This window comes from Thalassophryne amazonica, chromosome 7 (assembly GCF_902500255.1).
Source record: "Thalassophryne amazonica chromosome 7, fThaAma1.1, whole genome shotgun sequence".
In the NCBI taxonomy this organism is placed as follows: Eukaryota; Metazoa; Chordata; class Actinopteri; order Batrachoidiformes; family Batrachoididae; genus Thalassophryne; species Thalassophryne amazonica.
Window position 1 is genome coordinate 74,200,011 of NC_047109.1, and position 17,253 is coordinate 74,217,263.

Genomic DNA, 17,253 nt, shown 5'->3' on the forward strand with positions numbered 1-17,253 from the left:
TACATGGGTCTCATAATCAGTCTTGATAAACTCTCACGTCTCAACTTGATCCTATGGGTCGTAATAGACTCTCAAATGACTCTGCATGGGGTTGCATCAATGGTCGCAGATATTAGCATATTTTTCACTTGTGCAATTCAGTCGCAACGCAAGCTTGGTGTAAACACAAATAACTGATCACAATATAGACCAGCCAAGACTTGTCAGAGTTGACAAAATGTCATGATCTTGTATGTCTTACATAGGTCTCAGTCCGGTGTAAACAGGGCATAAGCCGTACAACATAGCTGGTCTCACTACTGTCTTGAAAACTTTCCCCTTCACTCTTGCAGATATTCGTCTATCATAAATCACTCCTGCCAACTTTCTCCACCCACTCCACTCTGCCTGCACTCTCAAGTTCAGAAGCCAGCATCTGTGATGGTATGGGGGTGTGTTAGTGCTCATGGCATGGGCAACTTACACATCTGTGATGGTACCATCAATACTGAAAGGTACATCCAGGTTTTGGAGCAACACATGCTGAAAGATTTCAAGGATTTTTATATATATATATATATATATTTTTTTTTTTTTTTTTTTTACCGTTTTTTTTACCGGTTCTGTTCATTATTTTTATGGACAGAATTTCTAGGCACAGCCAGGGTGTAGAGGGGTCTGGTTTGGGAACCACAGAATCTCGTCTCTGCTGTTTGCGGACGATGTGGTTCTGTTGGCTTCGTCAAATCAGGACCTTCAGCGTGCACTGGGGTGGTTCGCAGCCAAGTGTGAAGCGTCCGGGATGAAGATCAGCACCTCCAAATCCGAGGCCATGGTTCTCAACCGGAAAAAGGTGCTTTGCCCTCTTCAGGTCGGTGGAGTGTCCTTGCCTCAAGTGGAGAAGTTTAAGTATCTCGGGGTCTTGTTCACGAGTGAGGGACGGACGGAGCGTGAGATCAAGAGACGGATCGGTGCAGGGTCTGCAGTGACGCGGTCGCTGTATCGGACTGTCGTGGTGAAGAGAGAGCTGAGTAGGGGGGCAAAGCTCTCGATTTACCGATCGATCTACGTTCTGATCCTCACCTATGGTCATGAGATTTGGCTCATGACCGAAAGAACGAGATCGAGAGTACAAGCGGCCGAGATGAGTTTCCTCCGCACGGTGGCTGGGTGCTCCCTTAGAGATAGGGTGAGGAGCTCGGTCACTCGGGAGGAGCTCGGAGTCGAGCCGCTGCTCCTCCACATTGAAAGGAGTCAGTTGAGGTGGCTCGGGCATCTCTTCCAGATGCCCCCTGGACGCCTCGCTGGAGAGGTGTTCCGGGCATGTCCCATTGGGAGGAGGCCCTGGGGAAGACACAGGACACGCTGGAGGGACTACATCTCTCAGCTGGCTTGGGAACGCCTTGGGGTTCCCCCGGAGGAGCTGGGGGAGGTGTGTGTGGATCGGGAGGTCTGGGCGGCTTTGCTTGAGCTGTTGCCCCCGCGACCCGACTCCGGATAAAGCGGAAGAAAATGGATGGATGGATGGAAAAATATTTGTAAGGATTTTCTTTACAAAAAGAAACATATAAATTAGGACTTCTGTGACACATTTCTGCACTGTAGTCTTCCATGTTTTGGCCTGATGCTTCGGTTCTATTGAACAGCGCAAAGCTACGTCACAGTGCCGAAAGTTGTACTGGGTTGAAGTTTGACCATGGCAGCTTGACGATAAGCAGGAGCAATGCGTGCTCCTGGCAGATCATCGCGTCAGCTGGGCTTTTGCCGCGACACGAAGCGTAGGCGTTCCACAGCAGAAACTCTGTAATTTCCGACAGTATAAACAGTGGAATTAAGAGACCCACTAAAGCCGGGTAATGGGTAAAAATAATGGTGCGCTGTCCATGACATGTCACCTGAAAGTTCTACAATGACTGATGAAAAAAAATAAATGGGATATGGCTGCGTAGTGCTTTTCTATCTGAATCAGAAGCTCAAAATGCTTTACAAGTTTGCACTCATTCACCATTTACACACACACACACACACAATTTTTGGATTAAGGACCTTGCCCAAGGAGACTTGGTGTTTTTTTCCGGTCTGACGGGGATCTGACCAGAGGATCCTCTAGTCTCAAACTCAACACTGTAACCAATACCACATCAAATCCTTGAAAGAATTCAAAATGGCTTTAAACAAAAAATGTCCAACCATATCATGACGATTAACGATGGCAAATGGGGGAGGGTCAAGAACAAGTTTCCCTCCCAGAGATAGACAAAAGAACACATGCTGTAAGTTTGACATGCTCATATTGATTTTGTACAGTTATACAATTGCATTGAAAAAAGAATATAAATTAATAATATTGCAAAGTATTCGTGATTGTAAGTCTAAGTGTGCATGCGGTCACACGGTTGCAAATGTACTTTATTGCAAATTTTATTTAATTATTTAATTGTATTTTTTATTAGCAAATTTCGTTGTGCTGATTGCTGTGCAATGACAATAAAGGTGATTCTTAAACCCTCTCGCTCAGCAGGTCAGCAGGTGTATTTCCAGAAAACGTTTCACTCTGCATTTTTTGGTGGGCAACTTCAGTCTGAGCAAATGGGGAAACAGCACAACAGTGAACAGAGAGAGTGAAAGGAACGCTACAACATCAGATCATGAAACTAGTCATACAAAAGTGATGACTCAGGTTTCAGTCAGATCAGTGGACCGACGAGCAGACGCTTGGAAAAAGTCAGGAATACGTTATTTTCAAGCACTTCAGGACGTTCTGCCAGCTCACAATTGTGCACAAGCACTACTCGCCACCCAGGTCATCCGTACAGAGAGGACACCACACACACTTCACCCCAAAACTCTTCTAATTTTTTTTGAGAGAATCTGTCAGATTTTGGATACAGATGTGTGCCGAGTCTGTGTGGAGCAGGATGCTATTTTAACCCCGTTATAATTGCAGCCGTGAATGCGCACATGGAAAGTCTCCACGATGCTCTGTTCAACCTGGCTGTGTGTACATGTGTCTAAAACTCTACCACAACGCTGTTTTTTTACAGACTGCCTGAAGATGCAGCTGCATTTCTTACATTTGAAAAAGTTGGAATAATGAGATAATGGACTTTCTATCTTACGTGTGAGAATCGTGAGGGTCTGACAATGAAGCTGGCGTGGGAGCACACCAAAATAGCGGAGATGATAGGAGAGAGATGGTGCTTCTGGAAGTGGCTGAGGGAGTCCAGCAGCCACGGCTCATGGTCACTGGGCTGGAACACCTGTCTGCGGCAGATGGGATTATCCTTTTTCCCTCCCTCCAAATCAGGACAATAATGGGAAAACGTCTCATGCTGGTGGCCGTGAGCCACATGCATGCATGGTCAACCCACACACACAGAGGTGGGCTACAGGGTAGTAAAACATCTGTCCATGTGCACGCAACTGTGTTAGCTGGTACCCCTTTGACGATGTGGCCTGCAGGACATTATTTCATGATCCAGGTGGTGATTGCGCATGATGACCTCTGATGGCGTGGACCTGGATATTACATATTTAATCCTGTGGAAATCATTCTACAAGTGGGTGAGTGCCCTGTTCAGTTTTCTTCCTTTTGTACTTTGTTCTCCTCAGTGGAGCTGGCAGGTTTTATTTTTATTTTGCTGAGATGGTGTCAGATTGTGGCTCTCGATGTGTGTAGAGTCTGCCATTTGTACTGGAGCAGGACGCTGTTTTAATCATGTTATAGCTGCCGCGTGAATGTGCATGCGGAACTCTGAAGTTTTTACAGGTTGCCTGATCACACAGATGTACTTCTTAGATTTTTCAGTGTTACATCGATGACGACACTTAGGAGCGTGTACAAAGCTGTGCGTCTAACAGAGACTGTTTTTAACAGGTTGCGTTCATGACTAATGGGCGTGCACACGCAGTACATCTTCTCACAGCAGAGAGCTGGCTGCTACTTTTACTGTGACTGCATTGAACAGTTGTCAATTTAAAAAATAATCATCATAACAGCGTCACACTTAAACCCTTCTAAGCCTGTATATCCAACTGATGGGAAATTTCACTTTTTATTTGTGAGATACTGACAAGCCAAAATGAGGCTGGTGGTAGGGGGTTAATGTAAATTCTGCAATTAATCTGAGGCTCTGTTCTTAATGTTAGCAGCAGTTTGTCTATATTCCATTCTATGGGGGGCTGGAATGTTTGCCCAGAGTGACGTAAGCGCTGTCGGAAACATGAGTACTTTGTTTTCGTGAGTCTCCGTAGCTGCTTGTTTTGACTGACATTTGCCTACAGTCTTTTCAGAGCAGTGTACAAATTAATACACATATATCATTACATGACCTCTAACAGCCAAACTCTGGGTTGTTCTGAATTCTGTGCAACATGACCGTTAAAATTTTAAGCAGGATGCTGTCAACATAATTCTGAAATCTTATTTATGTAAGTTGTAGTCTAAAACCGCTTTGGACAATAGCAGACTATATTACATGACTCTTATGACAGGTCTGGACCACATGTAAAATTTGGTCATATCTACAAAAAGTCAAAACAAGACAGTTCCCTTAAATCCCTTGTGCAATCCAGTTATGAACAAATCTATTTGCAGAAGTAGTTATTGAACGAGGTTCATTATTTCTGCTAATTTCATGTTTTCTCCTTATAATTTTGTAGCTTTATTTCTTGAATAAAGACAATAAGAGTTTCACTGCTGAGACTTGAACATTAATTTACAGTCCAAGGTAGTCTGTGACTGACCAACTAGTTGGGCACCATTAAATGTAGAATAATTTTCTCATGAGAATTAGTACTTCCAGCTCTATTGGAAATATAACCACAGTGTATAAATAGGGCATGGACACTGACAAAAACGTGTTTGTAGGGTGAGACTCCATAGCCGTGTTGCTTTCAGTAGCTGATAATCAATGTACAGCTACAGAAAGCAATGCTTTCCACTAACCCTAACCCTATATATTATTATTATTATTATCACTAGTGCAGTGCCCATAGGACGTTGGTATTCCTATAGAAAATTGGGAGCTAAAATTTTTAAAAAGACCATCACCAGATCAATACCACATAATAATACCACCACCAGACCGACTGAATTTTATATAAGGTGTTGTGAAATGCCATCACCAGAATGCAGCACTTTCAAATGCCACCAGTTGTAACAGAAATAATAACTGAGGCCTAGTTCAAATGACAAATATTCGCCCAAGTTAGACGAGGGCAAATATCTGTCATTTTGGGCGACTGGGCATGAACGTCGGGCCTCTGAAAATGCATACCACCCTCCAAAAGCATGTTATTGTATTATTATTATCACTTTACCCGGGCATTGCTAGGCCGGTATCGTAGATTTACATCGACGCAATCTGGCTATACCTGCCCGCTGTGCGTAAACAAATGACGTCATAGCGCGCGCAGCCCAAGAACTGTCCGTAGAGGAAAAGATGAAAAGGCCAGAAGTGTGTTTTGGACCCAATATGGATATTCCGGATGATTTTCTCATGGATAGTACGACAATGACAGCAACTAAAGCAGCCAGCTTGATGAGGGCGCACTGCCGAATTTGGAGAGCAGCACGCGCGCCAGGCCAGCCAACTTTTTATGTATGCGTGGACTGGGCGTGGATGTCGGGCCTCTTGAAAATGCATACCACCCTCCAAAAGCATGTTATTGTATTTTTATATATTATATATATATATATATATATATATATATATATATATATAAATAAAATGATGGTTTCACTGTTACGGAATCAGTTCCTTGTATTTATGAGTTTGTGTGTACAGCAACACTGTTTCTATAGATGAGTGCAGTGTTGTGCAACTTAGATTAGAAACACTACAGACTGAGATAAGTCATTTGTGCAGCTAAAGTATTTCCTCAGTGATCATATCACAGATGCGTCCATGTGTCAAGACAAAGTTCAGAGGACAGCATGGAGGACACCCTCCCCTACTCTGTCCAACAGCCTGCAAACTGAAGGTTAATTACAACACAAAAATACAAAACATTCAAACATTTCACCCGCGGATCTGCTGTGTGGATAATCAACAGTACACGTCTTGAAAGTGAAGCCAGTTCAGTGAAAAGGGGCTCAGATTCATACGGGTCACACGCACACACACACACACACACCAGGAAACAAATAGCTTCCTACAGGTGGACAGCTTTCACATGAAACTGACATTTACTGCAAAGCTTTTTGGAAATGGGTTAGCCCGATAAGCTGATTTATCCAGACACTTAAAAAAAATTAAATCTCTTCAGCCAAAGTTATCTTGTACAAACGGCTGTATTGTTTTGCAGACGGCTTTGTGCTGTCAGTTAGTCCGTTATAACGGTCACAACACAGCTCGGTCCGGCCAACTGTCACCGCCACAGTCCGCGTCGCTTCCGCTAAAACACCGACGATCCACGGAGCGAAACTTACCTATTAAAAGAGACAAAATGAGCCGAACCGCCGCTCCGGGGGAACCTAAAGACTCGGACAGTGTCTCCAGCAAGGGAGCCGCCATCTTCTTGTGGGCGGAACCGTTGACTGTTGCTCACTGGCTCACGGCAGACATTCGATCACAAATGGCACCTCCTTTTTAAAGGCCTCCTTTACGCTCTTTCACCATCCTCCTATCCGTTCCTCTTTGCTATACTTCTCTGTTGTTAATTTTTAACAAACTGGACGTTAGACCTGTGGTCTGACCCGACAGGTGAGGCAACGCAGCCGATGGCACAACTGGATAAAATGGCAAAGTGCACAAACGTGCGTTTAAACGAACATAAAGCGAAGCAAGTCCTCCCCCATGCGACGTGTTGAGGAACAACATCTTACAGAGACAAGTTGCTTTGAAGGATCTATGGGAATCCCCAGCACCAATTAGGTTCAATTAAAAGCCTAACCTCGAATTGGGACCTGCCTCATTTAATGGCCGGGTCAAACTTTGTCTTAAAAAAATCAACGCTTGCCTTAAATAAGTGCCGGACATTATGTGCATTAAAAAGGTTACATTTGGTCGAGTCACTCATTTTTGTAAGTCCACTGTGGAGTGGTACCTTAAAATTCTAAAGCCTGATTTTTGCTTCAACTCTATAACTCTGTGGCTATGTAATGACATTGACATGCGTGTCACCCCTTTAAAGTTCTCTGTCATGTCTTTATGCAATTTACAGCAGGAACCGTGGCTTTTTCTGGATTAATTTGTCCCTCAATGAGCTCCTCGTCTTTGTACAATCATCAACCTTCAACCCAATCATTACGGTGGTACGTACTATTTCCTCCATGAATTGCGGGTCATTTGAGCATCTTTTTCCAACATTGTGTTGTAAAGTTGGTCATATTTGTGGACTTTTCTGCCAAACGTATTTGATCCATGATCAAAATGTAATCAGCATGCTCACTGCAAAAACCTTTATAATATCAATCAATCAATCAACTTTTTTTTATATAGCGCCAAATCACAACAAACAGTTGCCCCAAGGCGCTTTATATTGCAAGGCAAGGCCATACAATAATTATGAAAAACCCCAACGGTCAAAACAACCCCCTGTGAGCAAGCACTTGGCTACAGTGGGAAGGAAAAACTCCCTTTTAACAGGAAGAAACCTCCAGCAGAACCAGGCTCAGGGAGGGGCAGGCTTCTGCTGAGACTGGTTGGGGCTGAGGGAAAGAACCAGGAAAAAGACATGCTGTGGAGGGGAGCAGAGATCGATCACTAATGATTAAATGCAGAGTGATGCATACAGAGCAAAAAGAGAAGAAACAGTGCATCATGGGAACCCCCCCACAGTCTACGTCTAAAGCAGCATAACCAAGGGATGGTCCAGGGTCACCTGATCCAGCCCTAACTATAAGCCTTAGCGAAAAGTGATAATATGACGGGAGAGGAAGGAGTGAAAATGTAAAAGTGACAAATCACAGCCTTTTGCGGTATCGTCATTTAGCAGGTGCGCAGGTTCGCAGCCCCGCAGAGGGCTCTGATCTAAAGTGGATCAGTTCACCACACCGAGGGATATGCAGTGCAGACAACAAGTAGCCTTGAATTACACCCTGCCTTATTAGGTGCCGGGTCTGAGCACGGTTTTAAAAGAATAAACAGCTGGTCTTTCATCAGGAAATACTTTGCTCGAATCAGTGAGTGTCAGTGGTGAACTTCATTTCGTACATGTCCAGACTGCTCTGTCCGGTATATGCATAATGGGAATACATTACGATGAGGAGGGACTGTCTGTCTGATGTGTGCGAAAATCCATTATACAAAATCTGGTATATACGGTGTTTATGATATGGAAAACCATACAAAAGCATTGGGACTTTTGCTTTTATCCAGTGAGTGCAAATATCCGGTTTATATGATGACGGTTTTGGAGAGTTTTACTGTATATAGAATTTTAGAATCTGTTATACATGCAGCAACACTTGGAGGTGAAGTTCATATCCACAAATTTGCTGTCACAAATTGTAGATAATGCTAAAAATGCTGCTTGCCTTTTTAGATTAGATTACACAGAACTTTACTGATCCCTTGGGAAGACTCCCTCAGGGAAATTGAGGTTCCAGCAGCATTGTATACCAGCACACAGGGTAAGAAGCACACAGAGTATCAAAGTGAAAGTAAAAACTTTGCAAATGCAAAAACACAAATATCCAGGTCACTGTTAACTCCCCATCCTCGGTGGAGCACATATAATACCTTTCAGACAATGTCTCGTTATTGCTACTTGGTAGTTTGCCCTTTTGCAGTGTTGGTGTAGAGCATAACATGTTGGAGGCATAGATAGTTCTGGCAAAGCTGAAGATGCCATGGAGAATGCTTTGTATCTTGCATCGTTCACATTTTCAGCAGATGACTGGCCATACAGGTGGCACACATATTTGCAAAGTACTTCAAATGTGGACTGCTCCATGTTAAAACTTCTACCCAGATTTGTAACCCCTGCCCCAAGTTGCCATGAAAGGCATTTGTGGAGTTTCAGCCTGAGAAGGTATGAATCCCAATAAGTGCTGAACACAACACACAGGTGCCAAGAGCTGAGGTCACCTTGGCTAAGTCAATGATACTTGTTCTGTTGGCAACTCCTGTGTGAAAGTACAACCTACATGGTAGATCTTTCTCCAAACTTAAAGCAATGACTGCAACATCAGTATCAGGGCTCTTAATAACCACAGCATGATGTTCTTGTGCAGCATATTATGCATGTAAAAACATCCTGGTGTATGATCACATGTTACATCTTCAACAGCATTAATAGTCTGTAAACCCTCTCTTCCAGTCACACAGTGACACTTTTCTTCACAAGCAATGTATAAGCTCAAGTTGTTGCCCACAACAGTAAGATCGCCATCTCGCTGTGCACCACAGCATCTGCCAGTGCTGCTTTGTTTGACTTCTTCCATTGTGTTGCTGTCTTCTGATCTCCTCCATAAATTTGCATCTGTTGTGTACCTCCAACAGCTCTTCATGACTGGATTTTTTTAATGCTCATCTCTGGATACTGATCAATCACAAAGTCTATCCATGAACATTTGTGATACAGAGCAAGCTTGACTATGTACTGTAGTATGGTCTCAGCGAGCTCTCCAAAGGTATTTGCTGTGGACCATATGGCTTGAATGACCGCCATGCCATCGAAGAGAATAGTTCCATCTGCCAGAACTTTGTCAACCAAGCAGTCTCCACCTTTGGTCTCTAATAAGTCAATAAGAGCTGATTTATCTGTTTTTGCAAGAGAACCATCAGTACTGACTAAAGGATATGAAACTGTTCCCAAGGAGTAGGACAGGATTTCTCTCAGGTCTGTTTTTCTACTTTGACCTATAATGAGTAGCCTGGAGAATAGCTTCTTGTCCACACGTAGAATAACATCCTTGCCTGTTGCATATTCTTTCTTTGCCTTTGCCTGGTCACTGAAGGTCTTTCATTTTTGTGCCTCGATGGGGGAGAATATGTCAACTGATTGCAAGCAAATTCTGGAGTTCATGTTGGCATCTTTTAACATGAGCTTCTTGTGAAATCTTGTTGATATCCTCCTGACTACCTTCCTGGTCGTCAGGAGGATAATTACAGGGTCCTGGTGACCATGGGAGGCCACTGTTGCTTGAGTGAGTCCTCTATATTGCCTGACACATAATATGTGATGAGGGTCTATTTCTTGCTGCATTCTGCCATCCACAGGTCTTCAGCATTTGCAAAACTGGGACTGGGTGCAAGTCTAAGTAACTTCAACCCCAGTGTAAAAATACCCTGTATGATCCAAGACTGAGTGAGAGAGTAAGTCCAATACAGGCCCCGAGGCCTGTGGAGCCAGTGTTTATCCCCAGAGACTGCAGCATGATTTATGTCAAGAATCATACAAGAACTGCACATCACATGGATTTGAACAAGGAGCCTTCTGCACTGAAACCAAGCACACAAACCACTTGGTCACCACCCCTGCACAGATAGAAAATATGAATAAATGAATATAAAAGAAAGAATATCAATTTATCTTTCCACATTTATTTTTCTTTCACAAAAAACCTTCTTAAAATAGCAAATATTTTAAAGCAGGCAAAATATTGCATATCATTAATTTATTTATGCTCTGCTCCCCTCCACAGCATGTCTTTTTCCTGGTTCTCTCCCTCAGCCCCAACCAGTCCCAGCAGAAGACTGCCCCTCCCTGAGCCTGGTTCTGCTGGAGGTTTCTTCCTGTTAAAAGGGAGTTTTTCCTTCCCACTGTCGCCAAGTGCTTGCTCACAGGGGGTCGTTTTGACCGTTGGGGTTTTTACGTAATTATTGTATGGCCTTGCCTTACAATATAAAGCGCCTTGGGGCAACTGTTTGTTGTGATTTGGCGCTATATAAATAAAATTGATTTGATTTATTAATTTAGTTATTGCTGCTGTGGTTTTGTTTCCTGTCAGCTTTCTTGTTATAGTAATTGGCAATACATGTACCAAACAGTAAATTAAAAGAAAAAAAGTATTAAAAATTAAGACCTGTAGCCCAATAGAACCTACATTATTTCAGGTACAAAACTGAATATATAAAAATGCAAACTAATGCAAATATTTCAGCAACATGTTACAACTGAAACGCAGTTACTTGTAAAACACACTTCACAAGTGAAGCCTTCAGAAGAATAATTTTTATGATTTAACAACATATATTTTTTTAAAACAGAGAGAGTGGGCTCCGTTTTTACTAGAAGCCTTCTTGAGAAATAACAAAAGAGCAAAATTCCATACTTAATAAATGTACATCACTGTATTAGAACATGAGCCTCTTTACGTTTTATAATGGTGTTGATATATTTTAATTTTGTCAGTTTACTGAAAAGCGATAAAGAATTATCTGGAGACTTATAATTGCTTAAAGTCAACTAACCGAATTGAGTTGTTTGTGGTTTTAACAACACAATAACGTAAGGTAATATTGAACGCTTCAGCCGCAGTGCACTATGGGTACAACATATAATCCAATAAAAAGTGCCGAGAAAAAGGCAAAGGGGCGGTACTTCCGCTGTCTGAGCCAATCAAACTCCAGAATATACATGTGATTACAAGTTGTGTGTTACTCTTATTGCTTTACTAGCGTGTTGCCTGTGGGGATCCACAGGCTCTAGAAACCGTTTAGCTGATATTTTTCAAGGGTGGTAATAAATTGTGCAAAGTTTCTATAAATGAGTGTGAACACAGAATGTTTTTAGAACCTTCAACCTTAACAGTTTTTAGAAGAATAACTCAACCCTTTTATTTCCTGTTAGTAATTACGTCATTTAGTTATTGTTGCTGTAGTTTTGTTTCTCAGTGTCCGCTTCCATGTATCATAAATGGCAATACATGTACAAAACAATTAAAAGAAAAATAAGTGTTAAAAACAAGACCTGTAGCCCAGTGGAACCAATACAAAACTGAGTCTGTAAAAACAGAGACTAATGTAAATGTGTAAATGTTTCAATAATAAAATGTTATTACAGCTGAAACACAGTTGCTTGTAGAGCGCACGTCAGAAGAATAAATCCTAAAACCAAACAACTGTTATTATTTTTTTATATACTAAAGAGCCTTCTTGAGAGCAAAATTCCTTAATCACTAAACCTACATAACTGTATTTAGTACCTGAGCCTCATTACATTTTATGATGGTGTAATGATGCAAATGTGTAAATGTTTCAGTAAAATGTTGTTACTGCTAAAGTGCACTTACTTGTAAAATACACTTTACCAAAGAATAAACTTTATGACTTAAGAACAGAAATATGACAAAATAAATGACAAATAAATTCCTTACTCAAGGAATGTACATCACTGTATTAGTACCTGAGCCTCATTACGCTCTATAATGGTGCTGATATATTTTATTCTTGTCAGTTTACTGAAAAGTGATAACAAAGGATTATCTGGAGACTATAATTGTTTAAAAATAAAACGAAATGAGTCTTTTATGGTTTAACAACACAATAATGTAATTATGAGACGCTTCTGCCGCAGTGCATTATGGGTAAGACATATTATCCAATAAAAAATGTCGGTTAAAGACAAAGGGGCGGTACTTCCGCCGTCTGAGCCAATCGAAGTGTAGAATATAGGAACATGATTGAATTGGGTTGTAATTTTTTATAAACCAACTTTATTGATAATTCAAGAATAACAAAATAACGTTATTTTTCATTAGAACATCTTCAAAGTGCACCGTGGAGAGCAGTTAATAACTCAGTGAAAACGTGACAATAAATTATGCAAGAAAAAAATTAAGAAAACATCTTTAAATATCATAATTTGCAGTTAATCTCTTAGTTTAAAAAGAATAAACTTGTCTTTAAACTCTTTGAAGCCTTGTTGGAGGGCCCAAGTGGTCACAAAAGACACTGTTCCTGGTTGTCAAAACCATTTTCATTATTGCGCATAAAAGAATCCCTCTGCAAGTTTAGACATTGAAAATACCAGTCATTAAAAAAACAAACAAAAAAAACTGTACAACAGGCAAAATCTTGTATATCATTAATTAATTAATTTAGTTGTTGGCGCTGTGGTTTTGTTTCTCAGTGTCAGCTTTCTTGTTATCGTAAATGGCAATACATGTACAAAACAGTTAATTAAAAGAAAAACAAGTGTTAAAAAATAAGACCTGTAACCCAACAGAAGCAACATAACTTCAGCTACAAAACTGAATATATAAAAATGCAAACTAATGCAGATGTGCAAATGTTTCAGCAAAGTATTGTTAGAAATTAAAATGCAATTACACGTAAAACACACTTCATAAGTGTAGCCTCCAGAAAACTAAACTTCGCAACGTAACTGTTTTTTTAACAAAGATAACGGGCTTCTTTTTTACTAAAAGCCTTCTTGAGAAATAACAAAAGTGCAAAATTCCTTACTTACTAAATGTGCATCACTATATTAGTACATGGGCCTCATTACGCTCTATAATGGTACTGATATATTTTATTTTGTCAGTTTACTGAAAAGCAATAACAAAGGATTATCTGGAGACTTATAATTGCTTAAAGTTAAACTAAACTGAAATTAGTCTTTTATGGTTTAACAACACAATAATGTAATAATGAGACGCTTCTGCCGCAGTGCACTATGGGTAAGAAATATTATCCAATAAAAAGTGCCGGGTAAAGACAAAGGGGCGGTACTTCCGCCGTCTGAGCCAATCGAAGTGCAGAATATAGGAACATGAATGAATTGGGTTGTAATTTTTTTATAAGCCAACTTTATTGACAATTCAAGAATAGCAAAATAATGCTGTTATTTTTCATTAGAACATCTTCAAAGTGCACCGTGGAGAGCAGTTAATAACTCAGTGAAAACGTGACAATAAATTATGCAAGAAATAACTTAAGAAAACATCTTTAAATATCATAATTTGCAGTTAATCTCTTAGTTTAAAAAAGAATAAACTTGTCTTTGAACTCTTTGAAGCCTTGGAGGGCCCAAGTGGTCACAAAAGATACTGTTCCTGGTTGTCAAAACCATTTTCATTATTGCTTATAAAAGAATCCCTCTGCAATTTAGACATTGAAAATACCTGTCATTAAAAAAACTCTACAACAGGCAAAATATTGTATATCATTGTTGTTGTTTATTCGGCTGCTCCCGGTATGTTCGGGGTTGCTACAGCGGATATAACCAGATCCGCGTTGGTACTTGGCACAAGTTTTACGCCGGATGTCCTTCCTGACGCAACTCCAGTTTTACCTGGGGAAACACACACAGCTGCTGGTGTTCCAAAGAGGTCTCCCATCCAAGTACTAACCAGATGCTGCTCTGCTTAGCTTCTGAGGTGTGACGGGATCAGGCTGACACAGAGCAGACTGGCTGCTAAAATATTGTATATCATTAATTTATTTATTAATTTAGTTGTTGATGCTGTGGTTTTGTTTCCCAGTATCAGCTTTCTTGTTATTGTAAATGGCAATACATTTACAAAACAGTTAATTAAAAGAAAAACAAGTGTTAAAAAAATAAGACCTGTAACCCAACAGAAGCAACATAACTTCAGCTACAAAAACTGAATACAGTATATAACTAGAAGCACTCAGAGTGCAAACCTCCGCCAAGGCCATGGGGTCACTGACGCCATAACATCTACACGCCGTGGAATCATTGAACCTAAAAAAGTCTAACAATGATGTTTGCTCAGTAGTAAAAAAAAGTTTCATCTGCTGTGACTGGATAGCATGTATCCTTAGCGCTTGGCATCACAGTTTATTGCAACTTGCACCTTTCCCAGAAGCTACTGTCATCTGAGCACTGATATTGATATTGCATGTGCTTATAGACAAAAACAAATAAGAGACAAAATTCAATATTATTCAACTAAACTGCAAATATATGAATTTTTTAACATTTATGAAACACTTCTCTAAACAAGGCCATAGGGTCACTGACCCTAAAGAGATTCCCTCCTTGGCACAGTCATCTATTTCTTTTTGTCTCTTTCTCTAAAATTGTATATAATAATCATTAGATTATTAATATATAAATAAAAATAAATTTAAGAAATATTACAATTTGAAAACAAATGCACCCAAACGTGATGACAGCTGCAACTGCTTAATGCTAACTTTTAACATTGAAAATGCCATAGACATGCTAACACGTTAGCATCGGGATCTGGATCGTGATCCGGATCACCACTAAAATTTTATCACTTGTTCCTCTTGTCATTTCCAACCAGTCCACAAAATTTCATCAAAATCCGTTCAAAAGTTTTTGAGTTATCCTACTGACAAACAGACAAACACGACCGAAAACATAACCTCCTTTGCAGAAGTAAAAATGTAAGCTAATGCAAATGTCCACGTTTCAACAAAATATTGTTAGAAATTAAAATGCAGTTAGTCGTAAAACACACTTCATAAGTGTAGCCTTCAGAAAAATAAACTTCGCAACATAACTTTTTTTTTTTTTTAAACAGATTTAATGGGCTCCTTTTTTACTAGAAGCCTTCTTGAGAAATAACAAAAGAGCAAAATCCCTTATTAACTAAACGTGCATCACTGTATTAGTACATGGGCCTCATTACGCTCTATAATGGTACTGACATATTTTATTTTTGTCAGTTTACTGAAAAGCAATAACAAAGGATTATCTGGAGACTTATAATTGCTTAAAGTTAAACTAAAACGAAATGAGTCTTTTATGGTTTAATAACACAATAATGTAATAATGAGACGCTTCTGCCGCAGTGCACTATGGGTAAGACTATTATCCAATAAAAAGTGCCGGGTGAAGACAAAGGGGCGGTACTTCCGCCGTCTGACCCAATCGAAGTGCAGAATATAGGAACATGAATGAATTGGGTTGTAATTTTTTTGATAAAAAAACTTTATTGACAATTCAAGAATAACAAAATAGCACTGTTATTTTTCATTAGATCTTCAAAGTGCACCGTGGAGAGCAGTTAATAACCCAGTGAAAACGTGACAATAAATTATGCAAGAAATAACTTAAGAAAACATCTTTAAATATCATAATTTGCAGTTAATCTCTTAGTTTAAAAAAGAATAAACTTGTCTTTGAACTCTTTGAAGCCTTGTTGGAGGGCCTGAGTGGTCACAAAAGACACTGTTCCTGGTTGTCCAAACATTTTTCATTATTGCGCATAGAATCCCTCTGCACTTTAGATACTGAAAATACCCGTCATTAAAAAAATTCTCATTTTTAAATGATGTCTATTTTATTTATATCAAACAGTCAGACTGACAGCCTGTCCAGGGCGTAACCTGCATCTCGTCCAGTGACTCCCATGACCCTTAACTGGAAAGAATGAGCAACGCTCCTTTGACAGTTATAAAAAATATATATTGGGTATAATAGATATAGTAATGCACATTAGAAAAGACTAATGTAATTTAGAAAAAAATCTGTGAACATTTACTTTTAAATGTTTTATTGTACTATTTTAACTTCCTTTTCTTATCTGTTTTGTGTTATTGTCTGTTTTGTGTTATTGCTTTGGTCTTATTAATATGTTTTATATTCTTTACTGTTTTAACTGGGCTCTTAATCTTTTTGTTTAAATAGTAAAGGGGACAGGGGTTGCAAATTAGCCATAGGTAGAAACCTGCATGCTTGACATGTGTTTTTATATTTTATAAGAAACAATGCTTAATGCATTTTCCCCTTGTTCAATAATAATAATAATAATAATAATAATGTTGAGATATAATATTTTAATTAATCATACAAATATAAATGTGGAACAATGCGTGATTTGGGTATACCGGTTGGAAACTTTCTCAAATAATTATCGTTTTAAGCGACATTTAAGTTTTGTTTCGACTCTTTCCATCAATATCCATATTTTCCTGTTGATATTTTTTTGTATACTTTTCCAAAACAAACACTGTGAACACTGTGAAAGAACAAGTGAAAATGAATTAATAATAACCAATTAAAGGATAATGTTTTATTTTTATGTTCAATAATTCAGTCATCCCAAGAGTAACAATGATTACAAAAAGGAAGGTGATGTAATTTATAGCACTTTAATATGTTTGTCCCTAAAATTTTTATTTCTAACTTATTTGGCTTCTGTACTGCAGAATCTGTAAAAACGTTCATCTGCTGAAATTCCGACAGTTTTTTTTTTTACTCAGAAACAATAACGTACCTACTCTCCATTTTAATATCTCATAATTACTTATTTTCTCATATGTATGACTTATTTTCTCAAAATAAATACTTAGCAACACGTAATTAGAATTCAACATATCACAGTTGTGAGAAAGCGCAAGTTAATAATGCACTGGTGTACTAAAACTACATATTTTGTGACGT

The 17,253-nt window shown here is 39.4% G+C and overlaps 1 protein-coding gene across 1 annotated transcript in view; it reads right to left on the reverse strand.

Moving 5' to 3' along the window:
* Positions 1-6,699, reverse strand: part of lpcat3 (lysophosphatidylcholine acyltransferase 3) — a 45,018-nt gene extending 38,319 nt beyond the window's left edge. The window contains exon 1 of the mRNA XM_034174477.1: positions 6,413-6,699. Coding sequence (XP_034030368.1) covers positions 6,413-6,497 — 85 coding nt within the window. The 5' untranslated portion in view covers positions 6,498-6,699. The remainder of the gene's footprint in view (positions 1-6,412) is intronic.
* Positions 6,700-17,253: the final 10,554 nt, after the last annotated feature.